The sequence below is a fragment of the Danio aesculapii genome, chromosome 8, assembly GCF_903798145.1.
Source record: "Danio aesculapii chromosome 8, fDanAes4.1, whole genome shotgun sequence".
Taxonomy (NCBI): Eukaryota; Metazoa; Chordata; class Actinopteri; order Cypriniformes; family Danionidae; genus Danio; species Danio aesculapii.
The window spans coordinates 6,190,554-6,211,768 of NC_079442.1; the positions used below are offsets into that span (position 1 = coordinate 6,190,554).

The 21,215-nt window shown below is 34.1% G+C and overlaps 1 protein-coding gene across 1 annotated transcript in view; it reads left to right on the forward strand.

Annotated features, from left to right (window-relative positions):
- The first annotated feature begins 593 nt into the window (after window positions 1-593).
- Window positions 594-21,215, forward strand: part of clcn6 (chloride channel 6) — a 33,150-nt gene continuing 12,528 nt past the window's right edge. The window contains exons 1-18 of the mRNA XM_056463087.1: window positions 594-681; window positions 1,392-1,451; window positions 1,602-1,667; window positions 1,738-1,803; window positions 4,021-4,087; window positions 4,177-4,283; window positions 6,514-6,640; window positions 6,723-6,790; window positions 6,953-7,011; window positions 9,262-9,394; window positions 9,477-9,590; window positions 10,331-10,497; window positions 10,759-10,876; window positions 11,226-11,355; window positions 13,277-13,430; window positions 15,254-15,410; window positions 16,457-16,563; window positions 19,264-19,450. Coding sequence (XP_056319062.1) covers window positions 607-681; window positions 1,392-1,451; window positions 1,602-1,667; window positions 1,738-1,803; window positions 4,021-4,087; window positions 4,177-4,283; window positions 6,514-6,640; window positions 6,723-6,790; window positions 6,953-7,011; window positions 9,262-9,394; window positions 9,477-9,590; window positions 10,331-10,497; window positions 10,759-10,876; window positions 11,226-11,355; window positions 13,277-13,430; window positions 15,254-15,410; window positions 16,457-16,563; window positions 19,264-19,450 — 1,962 coding nt within the window. The 5' untranslated portion in view covers window positions 594-606. The remainder of the gene's footprint in view (window positions 682-1,391; window positions 1,452-1,601; window positions 1,668-1,737; window positions 1,804-4,020; window positions 4,088-4,176; window positions 4,284-6,513; window positions 6,641-6,722; window positions 6,791-6,952; window positions 7,012-9,261; window positions 9,395-9,476; window positions 9,591-10,330; window positions 10,498-10,758; window positions 10,877-11,225; window positions 11,356-13,276; window positions 13,431-15,253; window positions 15,411-16,456; window positions 16,564-19,263; window positions 19,451-21,215) is intronic.

Below are 21,215 nucleotides of genomic sequence, written 5' to 3' on the forward strand. Positions count from 1 at the left end.
ATAATAGATCCACCGACTAAAAGACAGAAAATATTACTTTACAAATTGTATTGTGTATAAATGATGTAAACATTAGCTCATTATTATAAATAATAATATTATATATAAACTATCAAAAAAGAATAAATTAATATAGACACATTTAAATAATAAATAAGAAACGTGCTCAAAATCAATAAATGTGCTCAAAATCTCAAAATAAATAAAGGAAATAACTACCTGGTCAAAAATATTGAGGTAAATTTGGTTTTATATTAGCACATTAGATTAGAAACAACTTGTGTCATGCTCCCTATGTTGTTTACCATGGTAGGCTACTTTAAATATTTAGTCTGAAATCACAACAACTTCAAAACAACATTAGCACTATTTATTTCAATAGTATCTGGATGCAGCCTTTATTGTGATCGTCTTTGGCTGCTAATATGATTTCACTATTGAAAATGTGCAATTAACACTTTGCAGGAGAAAGTCCACATGTTTGAACACAGAACCAACTTTACGCCTGCGTTTAAGCTGCGCAGCCAGTGCGTGCTCGAGCACCTCCACCCAGCGTGTGATGGTCATGTGATCAGTTCCGCCTAGCGGTGTGTTGTGTTGCTGAAGATGGCGTGTTGTGGAGGATGTTTGTGTTGTCAATGCTGCTGCAATGAAGGCGAAACAAGAACACCAGAGGAGCTGGTATGAGCCCATTTATGCGTGATATTTGCTTCCAGACGCAAAACACTTTATTGACTGAAACGCGCGTGCTTTTCGTTGCTTTAATAAGTAATGCTTCCCCTGTTATTCTCCACCCAGATACACTGTAAACAGCATAATGTAAATCAAGTGTACATTTACAGTCAGTTTAGCAAGCATTAGAAGACTACTGAGATGAGTAAAATTCAATAAGCAGTTTAAATAATATCTATTAGTCATGAGTTTAGTTTAGTGTACTCATTTTTTGGGCATCTTACAGGATAATATATCATAAAGGATATGCAATTTGGGCGTTATCAGCTGTCACCACAATATTTTCTTATTAGAAAGTTCACCAGATTATTAGACACAGCTTATTTCAGTTTTTTTTTTATAATGGGATAAATAACCTCATAAAATACTGCTAATCAGTTACTTATTGTTGTGAAGAACTGATGATATTGTAGCAGACTGGACAAACCATTATCCTAGGTATAGTAAAGTTAAATGTCAAAGATGTGCTCAGAAAGAGTCATGCCATTGTGTGAAGTCGTCACAGGCCATCTGTCCATTTTAAAGACAGAGATCTCAGTCTTGGAAACCTCAGAACCATCAAAAGAAAGCATCTGAATGGGGGTTTCCTTTCTGAAGCATCTGGTCTCTTTTTTTTTAGCATGTTAAACTGATTTCACTGCTGGCTTTTTGCTTATTAGACAATACTCGGTGAAACCAGAGAAGATGATGATGAAATATTGCCAAGAAAAGACTATGAGGTCAGTAAATAATGGACAATGCAGATTATAACACGCCTATAAAAGCAATACTTGCATGATCTTTTGTCTTAATCTACAATTTTAAATTAATGCAGACATTGCTTATTATGTCTTGTATTGTGTTTTCTGTTTTATTTTTTGTTATTTCAGAGTTTGGATTATGACCGGTGTATAAATGAGCCATTCTTGGAGGTTTTGGAAGGGTTGGACAATAAGGTAAAATTTGTAGTGTTCACTTGTTCTCAAATGATTGTTTACAAATTGTAATAAAACATGTACCTTGCAGAAAGCCAGAAAATATGAAGCGATAAAGTGGATTTTAGTCTTCGCAATTGGAGTATCAACAGGACTGGTGAGTTTTATGTATGTAAAATTAAATTATTGTGATCAAGATTTATGATACACTATGGCGTAAGCTGTTTTAGGCTTTGAATTTTAAGATTTTAGAGAGTTGTAGATCCTGCAGATACTTGATTTGCTCACAAAATCAGAGTAACCTTAAACCTTGTGTATATATATATATACATATATACACACACACTCACACACACGCACACACACACACACACACACACACACACACACACACACACACACACTCACCTGGCCGTTTTGTTAGGTACACCTTACTAGTGCTGGGTTGGACCCCACTTTTGCTTTCAGAACTATCTTAATCCTTCTTGGCATAGATTCAACAAGGTACTGGAAATATTCCTTAGAGCTTTTGGTCCATATTGACATGATAGCGTCACACAGTTGCTGCAGATTTGTCTGCTGCACATCCATGATGCGAATCTCTCATTCCACCACATCCCAAAGGCGCTCTATTGGATTGGGTTCTGGTGACTGTGGAGGCCATTTGAGTACAGTGAACTCATTGTCATGTTCAAGAAACCAGTCTGAGATGATATGCGCTTTATGACATAGCGTGTTATCCTGCTGGAAGTAGCCATCAGAAGATGGGTACACTGTGGTCATAAAAGAATGGACATGGTCAGCAACAATACTCAGGTAGGCTGTGGTGTTGACAGAATGCTAAATTGGTACTAATGGGCCCAAAGTGTGCCAAGAAAATATCCCCCACATCATTACACCACCACCACCAGCCTGAACCATTTATACAAGGCAGGATGGATCCATGATGCCAAATTCTGACCCTACCATCTAAATGTCGCAGCAGAAATCGAGACTCATCAGACCAGGCAACTTTTTCCACTTTTCTATTGTCCAAATTTGGTGAGCCTGTGTGAATTGTAGCCTCAGTTTCTTGTTCTTAGCTGACAGGAGTGGCACCCGGTGTGGTCTTCTGCTGCTGTAGCCCATCCGCCTCAAGGTTCGATGTATTGTGCACTCAGAGATGCTCTTCTGCATACCTCGGTTGTAACGAGTGGATATTTCAGTTACTTTTGCCTTCCTATCAGCTAGAACCAGTCTGGCCATTCTCCTCTGAACTCAACAAGGCATTTGTATCCACAGAACTGCCGCTCACTGAATATTTTAACTTTTTCCAAGCAAGGTTTCTGTAAACCCTAGAGATGGTTGTGCGTGAAAATCCCAGTAGATCAGCAGGTTCTGAAATACACAGACCAGCCTGTCTAGGACCAACAACCATGCCATGTTCAAAGTCACTGAAATTCCCTTTTTTCCCCATTCTGATGCTCGGTTTGAACTGCAGCAGATCGTCTTGACCATGTCTACATGCCTAAATGCATTGAGTTGCTGCCATGTGATTGGCTGGTAAGAAATTTGTGTTTACAAGTAGTTGGACAGGTGTACCTAATAAAGTGGCCGGTGAGTGTAAGTTTATTATATTGAATCTTTGCATTGCCAATATAGAATATGACCATTGAGTTTGCATTCCAGTATGGTTGTTTTAGGAAAACAAACCTACACACTGCATCCATTTGGGTTCAATGTACACTCAGCTTTTTGGGTGGATTAGGCTCATTATAGGCCCCCTAGAGTTCAGTTTTAGCATTTTTTTAATTCTTTCAGTCAATCTCTGGGTCTGGCAGGAGCACTTTTAGCTTAGCTTAGCAAATTTTTTTGAACCAGAATAGACCATTAGCATCTTGCTCAAGAAATTCAAAAAAGTTTCTTTCGATAATTCCTATTTTAATATAGACTATTCTGTACAATGACATTATTGTCCACAGCAAGATAACTAGGTAAAAGTACTTCATTATATCATTGCACCTGCTGCACCTTGATTTGCATCTTCAGTGTTAGTACAACAGATACACAATGTAACTACAGCAAAGTCAAGCTTTAAAAAGGAAAATTATCAAATGTTTTTTTTTTTATACAATTTTGAATGAGATGCTAATGGTCTAATCTGATTCAATGATATATGCTAAGCTAAGCTAAAGGTTTCGGCTGAATAGTTTCAGAAATGATCAAATTCAACTGTTTACAAGTAGGTTACTGGCAAAATGAGCCCTTTTCCAAAAAAGTGGAGTGTATGTCCTTAAAAAGAATTGTTACCAAACATTGGAGTAATATTTGAGTTAACCGTTTTTTCTGTTTCTGTGATTACAGTATATTAAAAAATATACCTTTTCTTTTTCAGACTGGCCTTTTTGTTGATTTCTTTGTGCGGCTTTTCACTCAGCTGAAGTTCAGCGTGGTTGGACAATGTATCCTTTCTGCTCAGTGCTGCTGTGTGTTTTGGTTTATGTAATTTTGCACTATTTTGCTGAGTTGGAGTCCTTGACCTTTTATTCAGCTGTGGAGGAATGCAGTGAGAATGGCTGTCTAGCTCTTTCATTACTGGAGCTGCTGGCTCTCAATATGATGTTCGTGTTCATCTCCAGTGTTCTGGTGCTCATTGAGGTAGGTGAATAATTAACAATGAAGTCATTTGGAACAGACTGAGGGAGTTACACCCTTTTTATTAAAGGGTTCATTTGCACCAGAAAGAAAATTGTCATCATTTACTTACCCCTATACTTCTTTCCCTCCATTCAGCATCTTTTCTCCCAAAACTATGACACTTCCAAACATTCATAAAGACATTCTCAAATAAGCTAAAGAAACACTGCATTCATTCAGCTGATCTTTGGGTTTAGCGAGAGCACTTTAACCTTAGCTTAGCATAATTCATTGAATCAGATTAGACCATTAGCATCTTGCTCAAAATTTTGTGATAACTGTCTTATTTGAAGCTTGACTCTCCTGTAGTTAAATCATGTACTAAGATATTACGTAGCACCTGACAATAGTGCCCAACTAGGTGACAGTGCTGCATAATATCACTGCACCTCCTGTAGCCGTGGTAAGGTAGCAAAGTTCCTTGATTATTACGCCAGAATGAGAGTGTAGTTCCTAAAACTATACTAAATTAACTTTTCTGTCGGTCTTAGTACACAATGTAACTGTAGAAGTGTCAAGCTTTAAATAAGATAAAACACTTTTTGGAAATTTGAGTAGGATGCTAATGGTCTAATCCGATTCAATGATGTATGCTAAGCTAAGTTAAAAGTGCTCCTGAATAATCTTCTGAATGGATTAAAAAAGGTAAAACTCCACAGTTTACCTCAAGGTCACTTGTAAAATGAGATAATCTCATTTGTCTTTTCACAGTACATATTTTTCTTGTTATTTTGCTAGTATTACATTTAAATGCTTAATCAGGTTAACTAGGCAGATCATTGTACAAAAATGGTTTGTTTTTTTAGCCTATTAAAAACAAAATCTTAAGGAGGCTAATAATATTGTTTAGTGGTGTAACAGATCACAAATCTCACGGTTTGGATCCCATTATGGTATTTTAGTCACGGATTGGACCATTTTTCGGATCAGCCAAAAAGGGGAGGAGACATGTAATTTGCTTTTTATTTATTACAAAAACAGCACTGTAAGACACTTTGGTTTTAACAAACAGAGCTTAGAAGCTGTAATTTTAATAAAAATAAAATTAAGAAATTATCAGCTGAAAAAAATTGTTAAATATTCAGGACTGTGAAAAATTGACCGTTACTACTACTGTTGTCGATAATGCGAAATGTATAAATGTAATATTATATTTATTTTTAGTCAGATTTTTAATAAATGATTCCGTTATTCACTCAACATCTTGCTTTATTGCTAGATGCATCATTTTCGAAGAAGTATTCAGTGGCATTTTTTGATGGCTGGTTGTCGCCACCTTTTAGTTAAATAATGTAACTGCTGCCTTTAATGACGGTGCCACATGACGGTTATTTTTTAATCTTTACCATAAACATCACTGGTTTTATCTAAACTATAATCTGTTATCCCAGTACTTCTGTGTTAATTGACTGTTTGTAACTTTGTATTTAACTCAAAAGACTAAAGACTAAATCTCTTTTTTGATTTTTGAATTTTTCAAACACAGATTTGAATGCAACGATTTGAGGAATTAATAAACATATGCAAATCACCATCACATATCATTTATGTTGCATGGGTGTTGAGAGCACGATCTTTTAATGATTAATTGTGCAGCTTACACTGAATGCATTAATGCAGGCTAAACAAATAGTGAAAGAAAACACCTTTAATAACCTAAGAAACCCGCCACATCCCGAATAACCCACCGCAATTTCTTCCTTCATCATATTTTACAGGAAAGCCGAAATGCTTTTATACATGTGATTTGAATGAAGCGAGAGGTGATCGCAATCGATACAAATCTAGGATTAATCTACAAGCAATGTATTAATCTGCAGGTCACGTGTGTTTCGAACCTTTGCTTGTGATCTCTACAAATCACGGATCAACCGTGATGCGTTACACCCCTAATATTGTAATTTAAAATTATTTAAAAAATATTTTTTTTCTAGCCAAGCTAAAATAAATCAGACATTCGTTAGAAGAAAAAATATAAATTAGGAAATACTGTGAAACTTCCTTGCTCTATTAAACTTCACATGGGAAATACTTATGAAAAATAATTTATGTTTCACAGAAGGGCTAATAATTTACCCTCAACTATATATATATGTTATTTAAAGTGCTATTTAAACAATATTAATAATAATTGTGTAGTGCATATTTGTGGGAGGAGTAAAAAGTCATTTTGTTTTTCTCTGTGTAACAGCCTGTTGCAGCTGGGTCGGGTATCCCTGAAATTAAAAGTTACCTTAATGGAGTAAAGGTGCCAGGAATTGTGAGACTGCGAACCTACATATGTAAGGTGACGGGGGTCCTGTTTGCTGTTGCTGGAGGTAATTATGATGAAAATTTCACAAATCAGCACTATAAACAATGAAGTCAATTCTAAAAATGACTAAATTGTTTTTGTTTCAGGATTGTTTGTTGGGAAGGAAGGACCAATGATTCACAGTGGAGCAATAGTAGGGGCAGGACTTCCTCAGGTACAGCTTTATATGCTGATGTTTTAATATGATCATGACTGATTTCAATAATCATTAACCCCAATGAATGTTAAGTTGACAGAATTTTGTGTTCTCTTTAGTCATTTCTCCATCATCTTTTCGGTCACGGTCTATTAAATACATGCTTGTCTGTCTGGTTAGTTTCAGAGCATCACCTTCAAGAAGATCCGCTTTCATTTCCCCTATTTCCGCAGTGACAGGTTAGAAAAGCATTACTACATCCAGCCTCTAATCAGTTATGTTGTGCAAAAAATGACTGGCAACAAAACTGACTGGACTTCCGTTGACTGCAACACTCTTTATTTTTGGACATTTGGTGTATTTTTAGCAGGACACAGAAGATTAAAAATATTTTCACTATAAAACCTGTTTAAAACAATATTAGCGTATGGTTTTTATCCAGAAAATATTTTTAGGGGAAAGTTTAAAAAGGGATCTTCTGGAATAATTTTCCAATATTTATCACTGACTAAATGTAAAGAGCTTATATGAGCTTTTTATCGATATTGTTGTCATCTTTATGTTTCAAATAATGCTTGTTTGTTAAGAAACTGTTACTGTATGTCTGGAAAATGGTGTATTTAATAATTGCAATATCTATTACCAATATTGCCATGAATATAGCCAATGTTGCTGGCATGCTATTAAAACCAACAAACATAAATAAATAAATATATAAACAGAAAATCAATTAAATAAATAAACAAACAAACAAACATTCATTCATTCATTTTCTTTTCTGCTTAGTCCCTTTATTAATCTGGGGTTGCCACAGCGGAGTGAACCGCCAACTTATCCAGTGCATGTTTTACGGAGTGGATGCCCTTCCAGCCGCAACCCAACACTAAGAAGCACCCATAAACACCTTCACACTCATACACTACTGCCAATTTAGCTTATTTAATTCACCTATAGTGCATGTCTTTGGACTGTGGGGGAAACTGGGGCACCCGGGGAGAACATGCAATCTCCGCATAGAAATGCCGACTGACCCAGCTGGGGTTGAACCAGCGACCTTCTTGCTTTGAGGCGATCGTGCTACCCACGGTGCCACCGTGACGTCCAACAAACAAACAAACAACAAATAAATAAAAAATAAATATATACGTACATACATAAACAAACAAACAGACAGATAAATAAGTAACCAGACAAATAAATAAATAAATAAATAAATGCGTACATACACACATTGTTGTAGGAAAATTTGCAGTACATAATATTTATACTGGCAATAATCCAATTGAAACTTTCTGTAATTCTGCAAAGGAAATATTTCTCTTTTGATTAGTTAAACTTGAACTAAAATAAATTAAAGCAAAATAAAAATGAACGTTTTAGAAACCATCAATGTTTAGAAATTATGGAAACTTTTGCAAAATGATTGATCATACAGTAGGGCTGTATGGTATTTGAAAAATTTGACTTTACGATATTTTGCTGTTCATCGATATATAATGCGATATGAATACAGCTTTCCCACATGACTTCCTATATGACATATCTTTTTTTTGTAAAGAATTTGTCGTTTTAGATTGACTGGGATGATTTGGTAAGGGAGTGCATATGCATATAATATAAGAAACATCTACAAACATAGAGAAATATCATAAAGTAAAAGATTGAACTGAAATAAACAGTGTTTTATTGTTTGCGAGGAGTCTAACAGTATTCAGGTATACAGTAATTGAATAGTCAAATATAAAATAATATTACATAGGCTTAATTTTATGAATAATATGAATAAATCTAATCGTTATTAGAGTTGAAACCGATACAATTTCTTATTCCTGAATCCTTTTCAAATCCTCATACAGGTCTCAAAAACACATCCAAATGATCAACTATAATTCAACATTGATGATATCAGACTCAACATTGCATATACTTGCGATGTGACTATTGCGAATCATCACATTGCGATATCAAACCTGAAACGATATATTGTGCTGCCCTATTATACAAGTATACAGTATATAATCAAATAAAACACGTTTTATTACATTTAATAATCTTCAGTAACAGCAAAATCTAAAAAAAACTATTAAAATATTATCACAATAATACTACAATAATTATAATTTTTTTCTTTTTCAAAAATATTTATAATAATGATTATTTATTTGATATCTTTAGAGTATTGTGCCCCGCTGAAATGAACACAATAGCACTATAGACCAGGCATGGGCAAACTCGATCCTCGAGGGCCGGTGTCCCTGCAGAGTTTTGCTCCAACACTAATCAAACACACCTGAACACCCTAATTAGTGTCTTCAAGATCACTAGAAAGCTACAAGCAGGTGCGTTTGATTAGGGTTGGTGCAAAACTATGCAGGACACCGGCCCCCCAGGATCGAGTTTGCCCATCCCTGCTATAGACTATAGTGTGTAGGTCAGTGGGACAATTTAGAATTTTTTTTTAAATGATGTGCATTGGTTGTGTTTTTAAGGGACAAAAGGGATTTTGTCTCTGCGGGGGCAGCAGCAGGAGTTGCGGCTGCCTTCGGGGCACCAATAGGGGGCACACTCTTCAGTCTAGAGGAGGGGTCATCCTTCTGGAACCAGGCTCTCACATGGAAAGTGGTATGTGGATGTTTGCAGCATTTAGGTTGTGCACAGAAAATGCTACTGAATCGTAATGCGTCGTCTCTCTTTTGTCTTGAAGTTGTTCTGCTCCATGTCTGCCACTTTCACTCTCAACTTCTTTCGTTCTGGGATCAACTTCAGCAAATGGGGGTCATTCCAGCTGCCCGGCCTGCTCAACTTCGGAGAGTTCAAGGTGATTAAAACATAAAAAGAGTTTTCTTATTTAAATTATGTAAATTAGGTGGTTGTAATGGTACACACACTCAAGAATGACTTTTACTGCTTGTTCAAACTACCTATTTAAAATGAGTGGAATCAACACAATTTTAGGACAACTTAATTGTTTTATGTTCAATCCACTTGAATTTGTAAAAAGTATTGTTAACACTTACACGCTATGAATCATTTATTAAGCATTAGCATATAGTTAAATCATTATTTGTTAAGCATTATCTCTACATTAATAAATGTTAGTAAGTAGTTTATAAATGCAGCTACAAATGCTGACTTGTAAGCACATATATAATGTGCTTAATGATTGTGTTTTCATAATTTGTTAATAATTCATTTTTCGGTAACACTTTAATTTAGGTCACAATTCCCAATATTAACAAACCGTTAACTAACACTCCTAGCTTAATAAATGACTAATTAGCTGTTTATTAATAGTTAGTAAGGTTATTTAATGCTTGTGCGTGTAAAACAATGTAATTTGCACAAAGAAATTATGGTGTTCTGCTCTAAAGAAGTTGTTTCTCCACACCGTTTATTGCATCATTATGGGCATTTTACGTTACTAATGTGGTTCAAACGATGGATCTGCGACAGAGAAACTACGGGTTTTATATATATTGAGAACAATCTAAAACTATAGCAGGTTGTGTATATATATATATATATAATGCCTTGATTGTTTATCTTTGCTGTCTGCAGTGTCCAGATGGAGATAAGGCCTGTCATTTATGGACAGCAGTAGATCTGGCATTTTTTGTGTTGATGGGGGTGGCAGGAGGTCTGCTCGGTGCTCTGTTCAACTGCATCAACAAACGGCTCGCCAAATACCGCATGAGAAACGTCCATCCCAAAGCAAGATTCATCAGGTACTTGAGAAACATCTTAAACTAAATAAAACTACACAAAACAACTTTTAGAATTGAACAAATCGAATATGACGGTAACACTTTATAATACTACACACTATAAATCATTTATTAAACATTAGCAAATAGTGAATTCATCTGTTAAGCATTACCTCTACATTAATAAATGTTAGTAAGCAGTTTATAACTGCAGTATAGTGTGTATAGTGTGTAGTTATTAGAAAATGTTAGCAATATGACCTATTTTTTTATTTTCGGCAGGGTGTTGGAGAGTCTGTTGGTATGTATGGTGACCACACTAGTGATCTTCATGTCTTCAATGACTCTGGGAGAGTGTCGAGATTTGGTCTCCAACGTGAATAACAACACTTCGACACAGGTCAGACTGACATCTGCTTCCTTTTTTTCTTTTAAAAGTGCCATTATATACTGCATTGGTTCAATAAGTTAAAATTAAATAAATCACGAAAAAAAAAATTTAATAATTCTCAATATCGAATGATGTGAAACATGATATCATGATACGTTTTTTTTTTTTGCAGTATCGCCCAGCCCTACTAACATCCGCTAACATGAACAAAAACTGTAATAAATATATTGTTCATTGTTTGTTAATGTTAGTAAACGCATTGAGTACCGTTAACTAATACAACCTTATTGTAAAGTTTAACCTTTTTTTACTTTACAGTATTTATCAGATAGGTGCAGTAATGGTGTGTGATTTGTAGGGGTCCGTAAATGAAGAAGTCAACTCAACCATACGCCGATTCTTCTGTTACAACAACACGTATAATGACATGGCAACCCTTTTCTTCAACCCTCAAGAAGTGGCAATTCACCAGCTCTTTCATCAGAATGGTAAAAACACCCTATACATCAGTGTACTATATGAGCTTTATTCAGTATTATTAATATATAAGATATTTGCTTTCTAAATATATATAAATATATCAGCCTATGCTTTCTATAGGCATTTCAGAAATTTCAGCAGTGCACTTTAGTTTTAGAAACACATTCACTATTAACTTTTTTTCCCAGTAAACTGCTAATTCTTTGCAAAAAAAAAAGGGATAGTAAGAAAATACACAGAAATGCCAACTGGCCCAGCCGGGACTCGAACCAGCAACCTTCTTGCTGTGAAACCACAGTGCTAAAGCCACTGTGCCACCTAATAACTAAACAAATAAACTAAGCACATAACTAAATGAGGGACAGATGGCTACATGTATACATTAACCTCAATGTTAAAATGCAAGGGATATTTGTTTGACAGCGCCAATAAAGATTATATACAGGCCTAGCTATGTGTATAAATATATTAATATGTTATATAAAAGTCAGATACAAACACCACACTTATACAATATCCAGGAGAACATATAACTCTCCCTGCAATGAAGTGTCCATCTTGTTTTGCTTTAATTCAAGTCTTTACTGGCGTTTCGGCGGAATAAACAACCGTAATGTGAACATCGAGATGCGCAGCAGCGGTAAATGTTTGTTGGTGGTAAGTTCATTGACCGAACTCAAAAGAAATGCAACCCTTGCGACAAAACTAGATGGTTATTATTATTATTATTATTATTTTTTTTTTTGGGGGGGGGGTTCACCGTTATTAGATAGGACAATAGAGAGTATTGACAGGAAAGCATGGGGAGCAGAGAGAGGGGAAGGATCGGCATAGGACTGCGAGGCGGGAATCGAACTCGGGTCGCCGTGAGCACCAGAGTGCATGTGTCGATGCACTAACCACTACACCACTGGCGCTGACTAGACGGTTATCACTGTGAAGCACTTTTCACCCTTACAAAAATAAATAATTAATAACGTAGACTATACGCCCACGCTTTTGTATGCTTTCATCGGTTATTTCGGGATGTCTGGAAGATATCCGCATGGGAGAAAATACTATAGTAATTTATAGTAAACATGTTTTTGAAGCACATAGTAAAGTGTTTAATGTGTACAACTCTTTGTTAATGAAGGCTACAAAATACTGTTGCATAGTAAACCGATAAACTGTAATAAATACTGTAACATTAGTGTAAACTGTGGTGTATTGTGATGGTGTGTAATTATACAAACTTAAGCCTATTGAATAATTAGTTTATTACTACAGTAGTGTCATAACACAGCAACAATATAATTACTACAACAGTTTAATTCAATTTCTATAATTCTATAATTTCTATAATTATCTATAGTATGCTTCCAAAGAGTTTAGAATTACTATAGTATTTTTTCATGTAACATAGCTTATACAGTATCTACTGCCTCTGACAGGCAAATATATTTTAGTTCAGTAGAAAACTCTGCCCTCTTCTTGACATAAGGATCATGCCCAACATATGTGCTTATTTTGTATTTAAATCTCCTTTGAAATGTGGTTTAAGTCGCAAAAATATGGATTTTCCTCTGTCTCCCATTTAGATTTTTACTTCAAGTCCTCCATCTGAATTATGTGTGTCACCAGAATCACCTGATTTAAAACAACCTATAGTTAGTATCAATTAGTTCAAAATAAATAAAAGCAACAATCGCATGCTTCCACAACATTAAGGAATGGGTAAAACCACACTGCTGTAATGGAAAGACGTGTGCTGGATTTTATACCACAAGACAAAATGAGAGTTTGTAAAATAATAATCATTTCAATCCAAATTGACATTGACAAGACTTTATGAAATAAATATCCACCCCAACCTCTACAATGCTGTGCTCTGCAAAAATTAAGTAAACGCTTCTCTTTTCTTCCTCCTTGTCCGTCTTATCCCCACAGCTACCTTTAGTCCGGTCACGCTCTCCCTGTTCTTTGTGCTGTATTTTTTCCTGAGCTGCTGGACGTACGGTGTGTCTGTCCCGAGTGGTCTGTTCGTCCCATCTCTTCTCTGTGGAGCCTCACTGGGACGCCTTGTAGCCAATGTCCTAAAAATGTAAGATGAATTCCTGTTACCGATGTCAGAAGTTGTACTAGTGAGGACACAATTTGATGAAAGTGATGAAAGATACTAAGTTTTTTTTAAGCTTTAAAACCACTCAAAGCAAAACCTGCATTCATTTTTTTTATTATTATTTTGTAAACTTTGAATTGAAAGTGTAACATATAAATGCACATATCTATGGTGGGCTCTGCTAAACAGGTCAATAAGAGACTATTAATTACTATTATTCCTTTTCACAAATGTAAACAATCAGGTAAAACCAATTAAATCTGTTCAGTGGTTTTAATCTTATGGCATCTTGATGGTGCAGTGGGTAGCACGATCGTCTAACTGCAGATCACCAACTGTTGGTGTGGGTTTCCTCCGGGTGCTCCGGTTTCCCCCACAAGTCCAAGGACATGTGTTATAGGTGAATTGGGTAAGCTAAATTGTTCGTAGTGTATGTGTGTAGGTGTTTCCCAGTGATGGGTTGCAGCTGGAAGGGCATTCGTTGCGTAAAACATATGCTGGATAAGTTGGCGGTTCATTCCGCTGTGGCGACCCCTGATTAATAAAGGGACTAAGCCGAAAAGAAAATGAATGAAATTAATTACACCATTTATCATTAGAAAAAAAATAGGAATCTGGTAAAGTTTTAAGTTAAAAACTGTAGCCTAAAAAAGGAAAAGGAAATTAATGAATGATTTTAATCTTTAAGGTACTAGAAATACTTAACTTTAAACTACTGTAAGCTACTTAAAACTCAGATCTACTTAAAACTTAGAACTCAGCAAAAGTACTCTTAAACATAATGCTACTTAAAACTGTTTTAAACGTATAACTATTGTTAAACTTTAAGCTACTTAAAACTTAAAACAACTTAAAACTACTTTTACACATAAAACTACTGTTAAACTTTAAGCTACTTAAAACTCAGAACTACCTAAAACTACTTTTACACATAAAACTACTGTTAAACTTGAAGCTACTTAAAACTTAGAACTACCTAAAACTGCTTTTACACATAAAACTCCTGTTAAACGTGAAGCTACTTAAAACTATTTTAAACTTAAACCTTTAAAAATTATGTTTAAACTTTAAGCTTCCTAAAATTTAGAACTACTTAAAACTACTGTTAAACTCGAAGCTACTTAAAACCTAGAACTACCTAAAACTACTGGTAAACTTAAAGCTACTTAAAACTGTTTTAAACCTAAAACTTTTAAACTTTAAATTACTTAACTTAGAACTGCTTCAAGTTTAAAATAGCTACATAAACTGTTTTAAACGTAAACCTTTTCAATTTTAAGCTACTTAAAACTACCTAAAACCACTTTTAAATTTAAAGCGAATTAAAACTTAGAACTACTTAAAACTACTTTTACACATAAAGCTTCTTTTAAACTTAAAGCTACTTAAAGCTTAAAACTACTTAAAACTACTCTTAAAGTTAAAGCTACTTAAAACTGTTTTTAACTTAAAACTATTTTTAAACTTTAAGCTACCTAAAACCTAAAACTATTAAAACTACTTTATACTTTTGGTCTGAGCTTTCTCAAGCCAGTCAAATGTATGTCTTGGTGATCTTTTTAATCTAGTTACCAATTTTCCCATTCATTTTACAAATGTAAATAATCAGGTAAACTAATAAACTCTCTTCAGTGATTCGTCACTAAGGGGGCAGTGGGCAACCTTTTATTTTTTTAGGTCCTTGTGAAATTAAAATATTGTTTTTTTAGATGTTAATATCAGTGATTTAAATGCAGCCATCATCATACAAGTTTTTTTTCTATTAAATTATTTTCCCTTACTCTTAAAATGTTGTTTATTTGCAGTAATTTCCACATGCAAATCTATTCGGGGACCTTTGCTTTGATTGGAGCAGCTGCATTCCTCGGAGGTGTGGTCAGAATGACCATCAGCCTGACAGTCATCTTAATAGAATCAACCAATGAGATCACTTATGGACTTCCCATTATGATAACACTAATGGTAGGAAAACAGTAATCCTTGTAATAACTTTTTAACTACGTTTTTATGTATTGGAAATCTTCATTTCAGGGATTTGCATAGTATTAGTTACTTTTTTGGAGGCAATTTGTGTCAACATTGTGTCAAACTGTATACTTTATTGATGTTTTCCCATGATCGTGTATATAAAAAGCTACAAATAAAGAAGATTCCAAAAAATATATATTTAATTTTTGGAAGTTTGCTTGGTAATAATTACAGTTATTTTGGCAGTTTGTATGACATTTGATATAATATTATTAAACAGTTATCAGTAAGGTCTTGCACTCACCGGCCACTTTATTAGGTACACCTGTTCAACTGCTCTTTAACGCAAATTTCTAATCAGCCAATCACATGACAGCAGCTCAGTGCATTTAGGCATGTAGACGACAATCTGCTGTAGTTCAAACCGAGAATCAGAATGGAGAAGAAAGGTGATTTAAGTGACTTTGAACGTGGCATGGTTGTTGATGCCAGAGAAGCTGGTCTGAGTATTTTAGAAACTGCTGATCTACTGGAATTTTCACACACAACCATCTCTAGGGTATACAAAGAATGGTTTGAAAAAGAGAAAATATCCAGTGAGAGGCAGTTCCGTGGGCTTACATGCCTTGTTGATGCCAGAGGTCAGAAAAGAATGGCCAGACTGGTTCGAGCTGATAGAAAGGCAACAGGAGCTCAAATATCCACTCGTTACAACTGAGGTCTGCAGAGGAGCATCTCTGAATGCACAACACATCTAACCTTGAGGCAGATGGGCTACAGCAACAGAAGACCACACCAGGTGCCCCTCCTGTCAGCTAAGAACAGGAAACTGAGGCTACAATTCAAACAGGCTCACCAAAATTGGACAATAGAAGATTGGAAAAACGGTACCTGGTCTGATGAGTCTCGATTTCTGCTGTGACATTTGAATGGTAGGGTCAGAATTTGGCGGTACTAGTAAGGTGAACCTAATAAAGTGGCTGGTGAGTGCATACTTGACAGTGAAATATGCATTTCTAATTGGTGTTATGTTTTGTCAGGTGGCCAAATGGACAGGAGATTTCTTTAATAAGGGAATATATGATATTCACATTCACCTGAAAGGAGTTCCTCTGCTGGAGTGGGAAACTGAAGTGGAGATGGATAAGTGAGTGTCTTTTTACAAGTGTCACAGTTTGTGGCTTACAGAGATTTCCAGGTGTATTTAAACATAAAATTGCAAGGTTTCAGTTTTCAATGGAGAAATAACAATAAAAATGCTAATATTAAATGATTTTTTTTTAGCATACAATATCAAGATAATGTCATTATGACTATCGAGATAGATATCAAATTGTGATTTTAGTGTTGAGTACACCACCGATAGATAGACAGACAGACAGATCGTTTTTTTTTTTTTTTGATAGATAGACCATTTTTGTTTTGAATATTTTCATAGAGCTTTATTTTATGACCTAAAAAATAATTCAAAATTACACACTGTCCTAACTACACTACAACACAACACTTCAACGTGCAATAATAGCTAGACTGTAAAAAATGGAGCGTTCCTTCCCAAAGTTTTTAAAAATTGATTTTGTGAATTTAAGTTGATTGAACACAAAACAATTAAGTTTTTCCCCCAAAAATCCCAACTCTGGTGTTGTTTTAGCTCATTTTAAATAAGTAGTTTGTTTTCAGTGAATGTTTTCTATGTTAAAAGGTGTTTTTTTTTTTCTTTACTCTAAACCTCTGCTAGAAGCAGATAGTTTACCTAGAATTTTGACAATATAATAACTAACTAAAATAACTAGCAAACATAAATAGCATTAAAAGCGCATCTGAATCCACCTCTGCTTTTTATGGACGGAAAAATGTGCTCTACGCCCTGGCGCATGGTCTAACAGAGTTGTGCTTATTCTCTTAAGGAGTTATGAGTGTGTTTTGAGCATGGCCATTGCTTTTTACAGCGAGAAAACAGTTAAACAGAGCATCTGCAGCGCAAGGATAAAGAACTAGCCTCCTCCATTCGGCCTCTTTACTTTCTCTTTACTTTACTTTTACTCTTTACTTTGCTATTTTACTTTCGTGGATGAGGAAACCGTTTCTTAAGTGCAAACATATGTTTCAAAACTATTCCTAAATTTACATGGCGCAAAACGTGAAAATTATAGTTGCACTGGTCTGCAACTTATTGTGCCATTTTGAGTGTCTACCGATACCAAAACCATAAAATACATTAAAAAAAGAATAAAGAAGAGTAAAGAACCAGATCCAGGATGTTCTTTATTTTTATTTAATTCACCTTATTTTAACATTTAACAACTTTAACAAGCAGAGCGCTTCTGTGAGGTAGCTTGAACAGTCAAGTAACAAATAACATCAATTCTTCACTTTTGGACTTTAGTGCAACAGTAAATATAAAAAATAAATAAAGAGCACCTAATATAAAAACAAATAGCATCTCAACTTAAAATACCTGAGTTCCCAAGTTTACAGTTTGCTGTGGCAATGTTGTCGTCATCAACTTCATAATACCTCCAGACGGCAGAAATACTTGCGCTTTCTGCTTCAAGATGCTTGTGTTCTACTTTGCCGGTATTTAACCAATAGTGTCTTTTCAACGAAATGATGTCATACCCCATGCGTTGCTGTTTCTGTGTGAAGTCAAGAAAGAGGTCTAACTCTGTGCCACCGCAAAACTATAGATATGTTAAAAATAATGAGAATTTGTATATACACATATATATTTGAGTCCTGATCGGGAGGTAACGTTCGATTCTGATCGAGTCCAAAACAACTTGATGGGGCCCGATTTCTGATTACATGATCGGATCTGGACATCCCTAATTGATTTGATTTTAAACCTTACAATTTCATTAGCGTTCTTTCTTTCTTTCTTTCTTTCTTTCTTTCTTTTCTTTCTTTCTTTCTTTCTTTCTTTCTTTCTTTCTTTCTTTCTTTCTTTCTTTCTTTCTTTCTTTTCTTTTTCTTTCTTTTCTATTCTTTCTTTTCTTTCCTTTCCTTTCTTTTCTTTCTTTTCTTTTCTTTCTTTTCTTTCCTTTCCTTTCTTTCTTTCTTTTCTTTTCTTTCTTTTCTTTCTTTCTTTTCTTTCTTTCTTTCTTTCTTTCTTTCTTTCTTTCTTTTCTTTCTTTCTTTTCTTTTTTCTTTCTTTTCTATTCTTTCTTTTCTTTCCTTTCCTTTCTTTTCTTTCTTTTCTTTTCTTTCTTTTCTTTCTTTCTTTTCTTTCTTTCTTTCTTTTCTTTCTTTCTTTCTTTCTTTTCTTTCTTTCTTTCTTTCTTTCTTTTCTTTCTTTCTTTCTTTCTTTCTTTCTTTCTTTCTTTCTTTCTTTCTTTCTTTCTTTCTTTCTTTCTTTCTTTCTTTCTTTCTTTCTTTCTTTCTTTCTTTCCTTCCTTTCTTTTTTCTTTCTTTCTTTCTTTCTTTCTTTCTATTTTATAAATAATAAATGTAAATATTTTCTGTTCTGTTATTGAGGATGAACTAATTTTCGATTTGTTATTATGATTTATTATAAACACTAATTAATAATTATACTAAATATACACTAATTTATTATAAGTGTTTTTATGTGTTACAATTTATTTGTGATGGTAAATATTTTTGAATAAGGTTTTTTTCAAAATTCTTTCTGATTTCTTTCTTCCCTTTTTCATTCATTCTTTCTTTCTTTCTTTTTTCTTTCTTTCTTTCTTTCTTTCTTTCTTTCTTTTTTCTTTCTTTCTTTCTTTCTTTCTTTCTTTCTTTCTTTCTTTCTTTTTTCTTTCTTTCTTTCTTTCTTTCTTTCTTTCTTTATTTCTTTCTTATGCATTGCAATTATTCTTACAAAATCTTCTGTGTTTCTCTTCAGACTGACAGCCAGTGATATCATGGAGCCCAACCTGACATACGTGTATCCTCATACCCGCATTCAGTCACTGGTCAGCATCCTGAGGACCACCGTCTATCACGCGTTCCCTGTGGTCACCGAGAACAGAGATAACGAGAAGGAGTTTATGAAGGGAAATATCCTAATAAGCAACAATATCAAATTCAAGGTACAACAAAGCATCAGCTATACCATTACTGAACTGCAGCTTTAAGACCACAAGATGGTGCAAATGGCCTAGTGGATTTATACACCGCACTCAGTAGCACAGCTTTATTTTGGTTCTTAGCCCACGTAACATTTTTCAAGATATATATTGGAGTTCATCATGCACTAATAAACCAATAGCATGCTAGTGATAAACATGTCAACAATGTACTACTTAAAAGTTATATGTTTGCTAATCTAAACTGTTATCCAGTGAATGTCACGTTGTCTTTATGACAGGATAAAATACTACTTCCTGTAAACACAAGATTACTTTTACTGTTTTACCTTATTTGTAACTTACAATATGAATTATTTAATCATATTTTATCAGGAAAACTTCAATAAGCAACTTTTCAATGCAAGAAATTCAAAGATATGCTTCTACTGTTTAACTTTATATGTAACATTTACCTTATTTGTAACTGAATTGTATTAGTAATAAATTATTTAATTATATTACATCGAGAAAACATCAGTAAAGTCACCCAAACTTATTACAAATAAGACTTTCAACATTATGATTTATTTTTCTTGTGTCTCCTTATTTGTAGCTCTTTATTTATATTAAATTGGGAAGATATCAGTAAAGAATGTAGTTTAAAATAATGCCAAACAAGACGCTTATCAACAGATACGTCACTGTGATACTGAAAAGAAAAGGCAAGATCATTTTAAAGCACAAATTAACTAAATATTAATATTTTATGTCATCTTTCAATAATATGTGATAGCTTTCTCAGTCTATAAAAATAATGTGTAATTCACAAATTCTTATGGATAGGCTACTCGTGTGATATTGCTCATACATACATATATATATATACATTATATATATATATATATATATATATATATATATATATATATATATATATATATATATATATATATATTAAATATTTCCCAAATGATGTTTAACAGAGCGAGGAAATTTTCACAGTATGTCTGATATTTTTTCTTCTGGAGAAAGTCTTATTTGTTTTATTTCGGCTAGAATAAAAGCAGTTTTAACTTTTTAAAAAACATTTTAAGGTCAAAATTATTAGCCCCTTTAAGCTATATTTTTTCGATAGTCTACAGAACAAACCATCATTATACAATAACTTGCCTAATTACCCTAACCCCCCTAATTAACCTAATTAACCTAGTTAAGCTTTAAATGTCCCTTTAAGCTGTCTAGAAGTGTCTTGAAAAATATCTAGTCAAATATTATTTAGTGTCATCATGATAAAGATAAAATAAATCAGTTATCAGAAATAAGTTATTAAAACTATTATGTTTAGAAATGTGTTGAAAAATCTTCTCTCCAATAAACAGAAATTGGGGAAAACAATAAACAGGGGGGCTAATAGTTCAAGGGGGCTAATAATATATATATATGTGTGTGTGTGTGTGTGTGTGTGTGTGTGTGTGTGTGTGTGTGTGTGTGTGTGTGTGTGTGTGTGTGTGTGTGTGTGTGTGTGTGTGTGTGTGTGTGTGTTTGTATGTATGTATATGTGTATGTATATTATTTTGTTCTTATGTATGTGTGGATCATGTACACATGTACATACATGTGTAATGAATATAACTACACACACATGTATATATTGTCAAACCAAAACTTTTTTTTTTGCTTGCGATTTCATCTTGGCCCGGCACTAATGATAATAAGTCATCAACATGTTTTATGGTAATTTAAAGCATCAAATAAGTGACTTTTTTAAGCATGTGAGCTGTTTAAG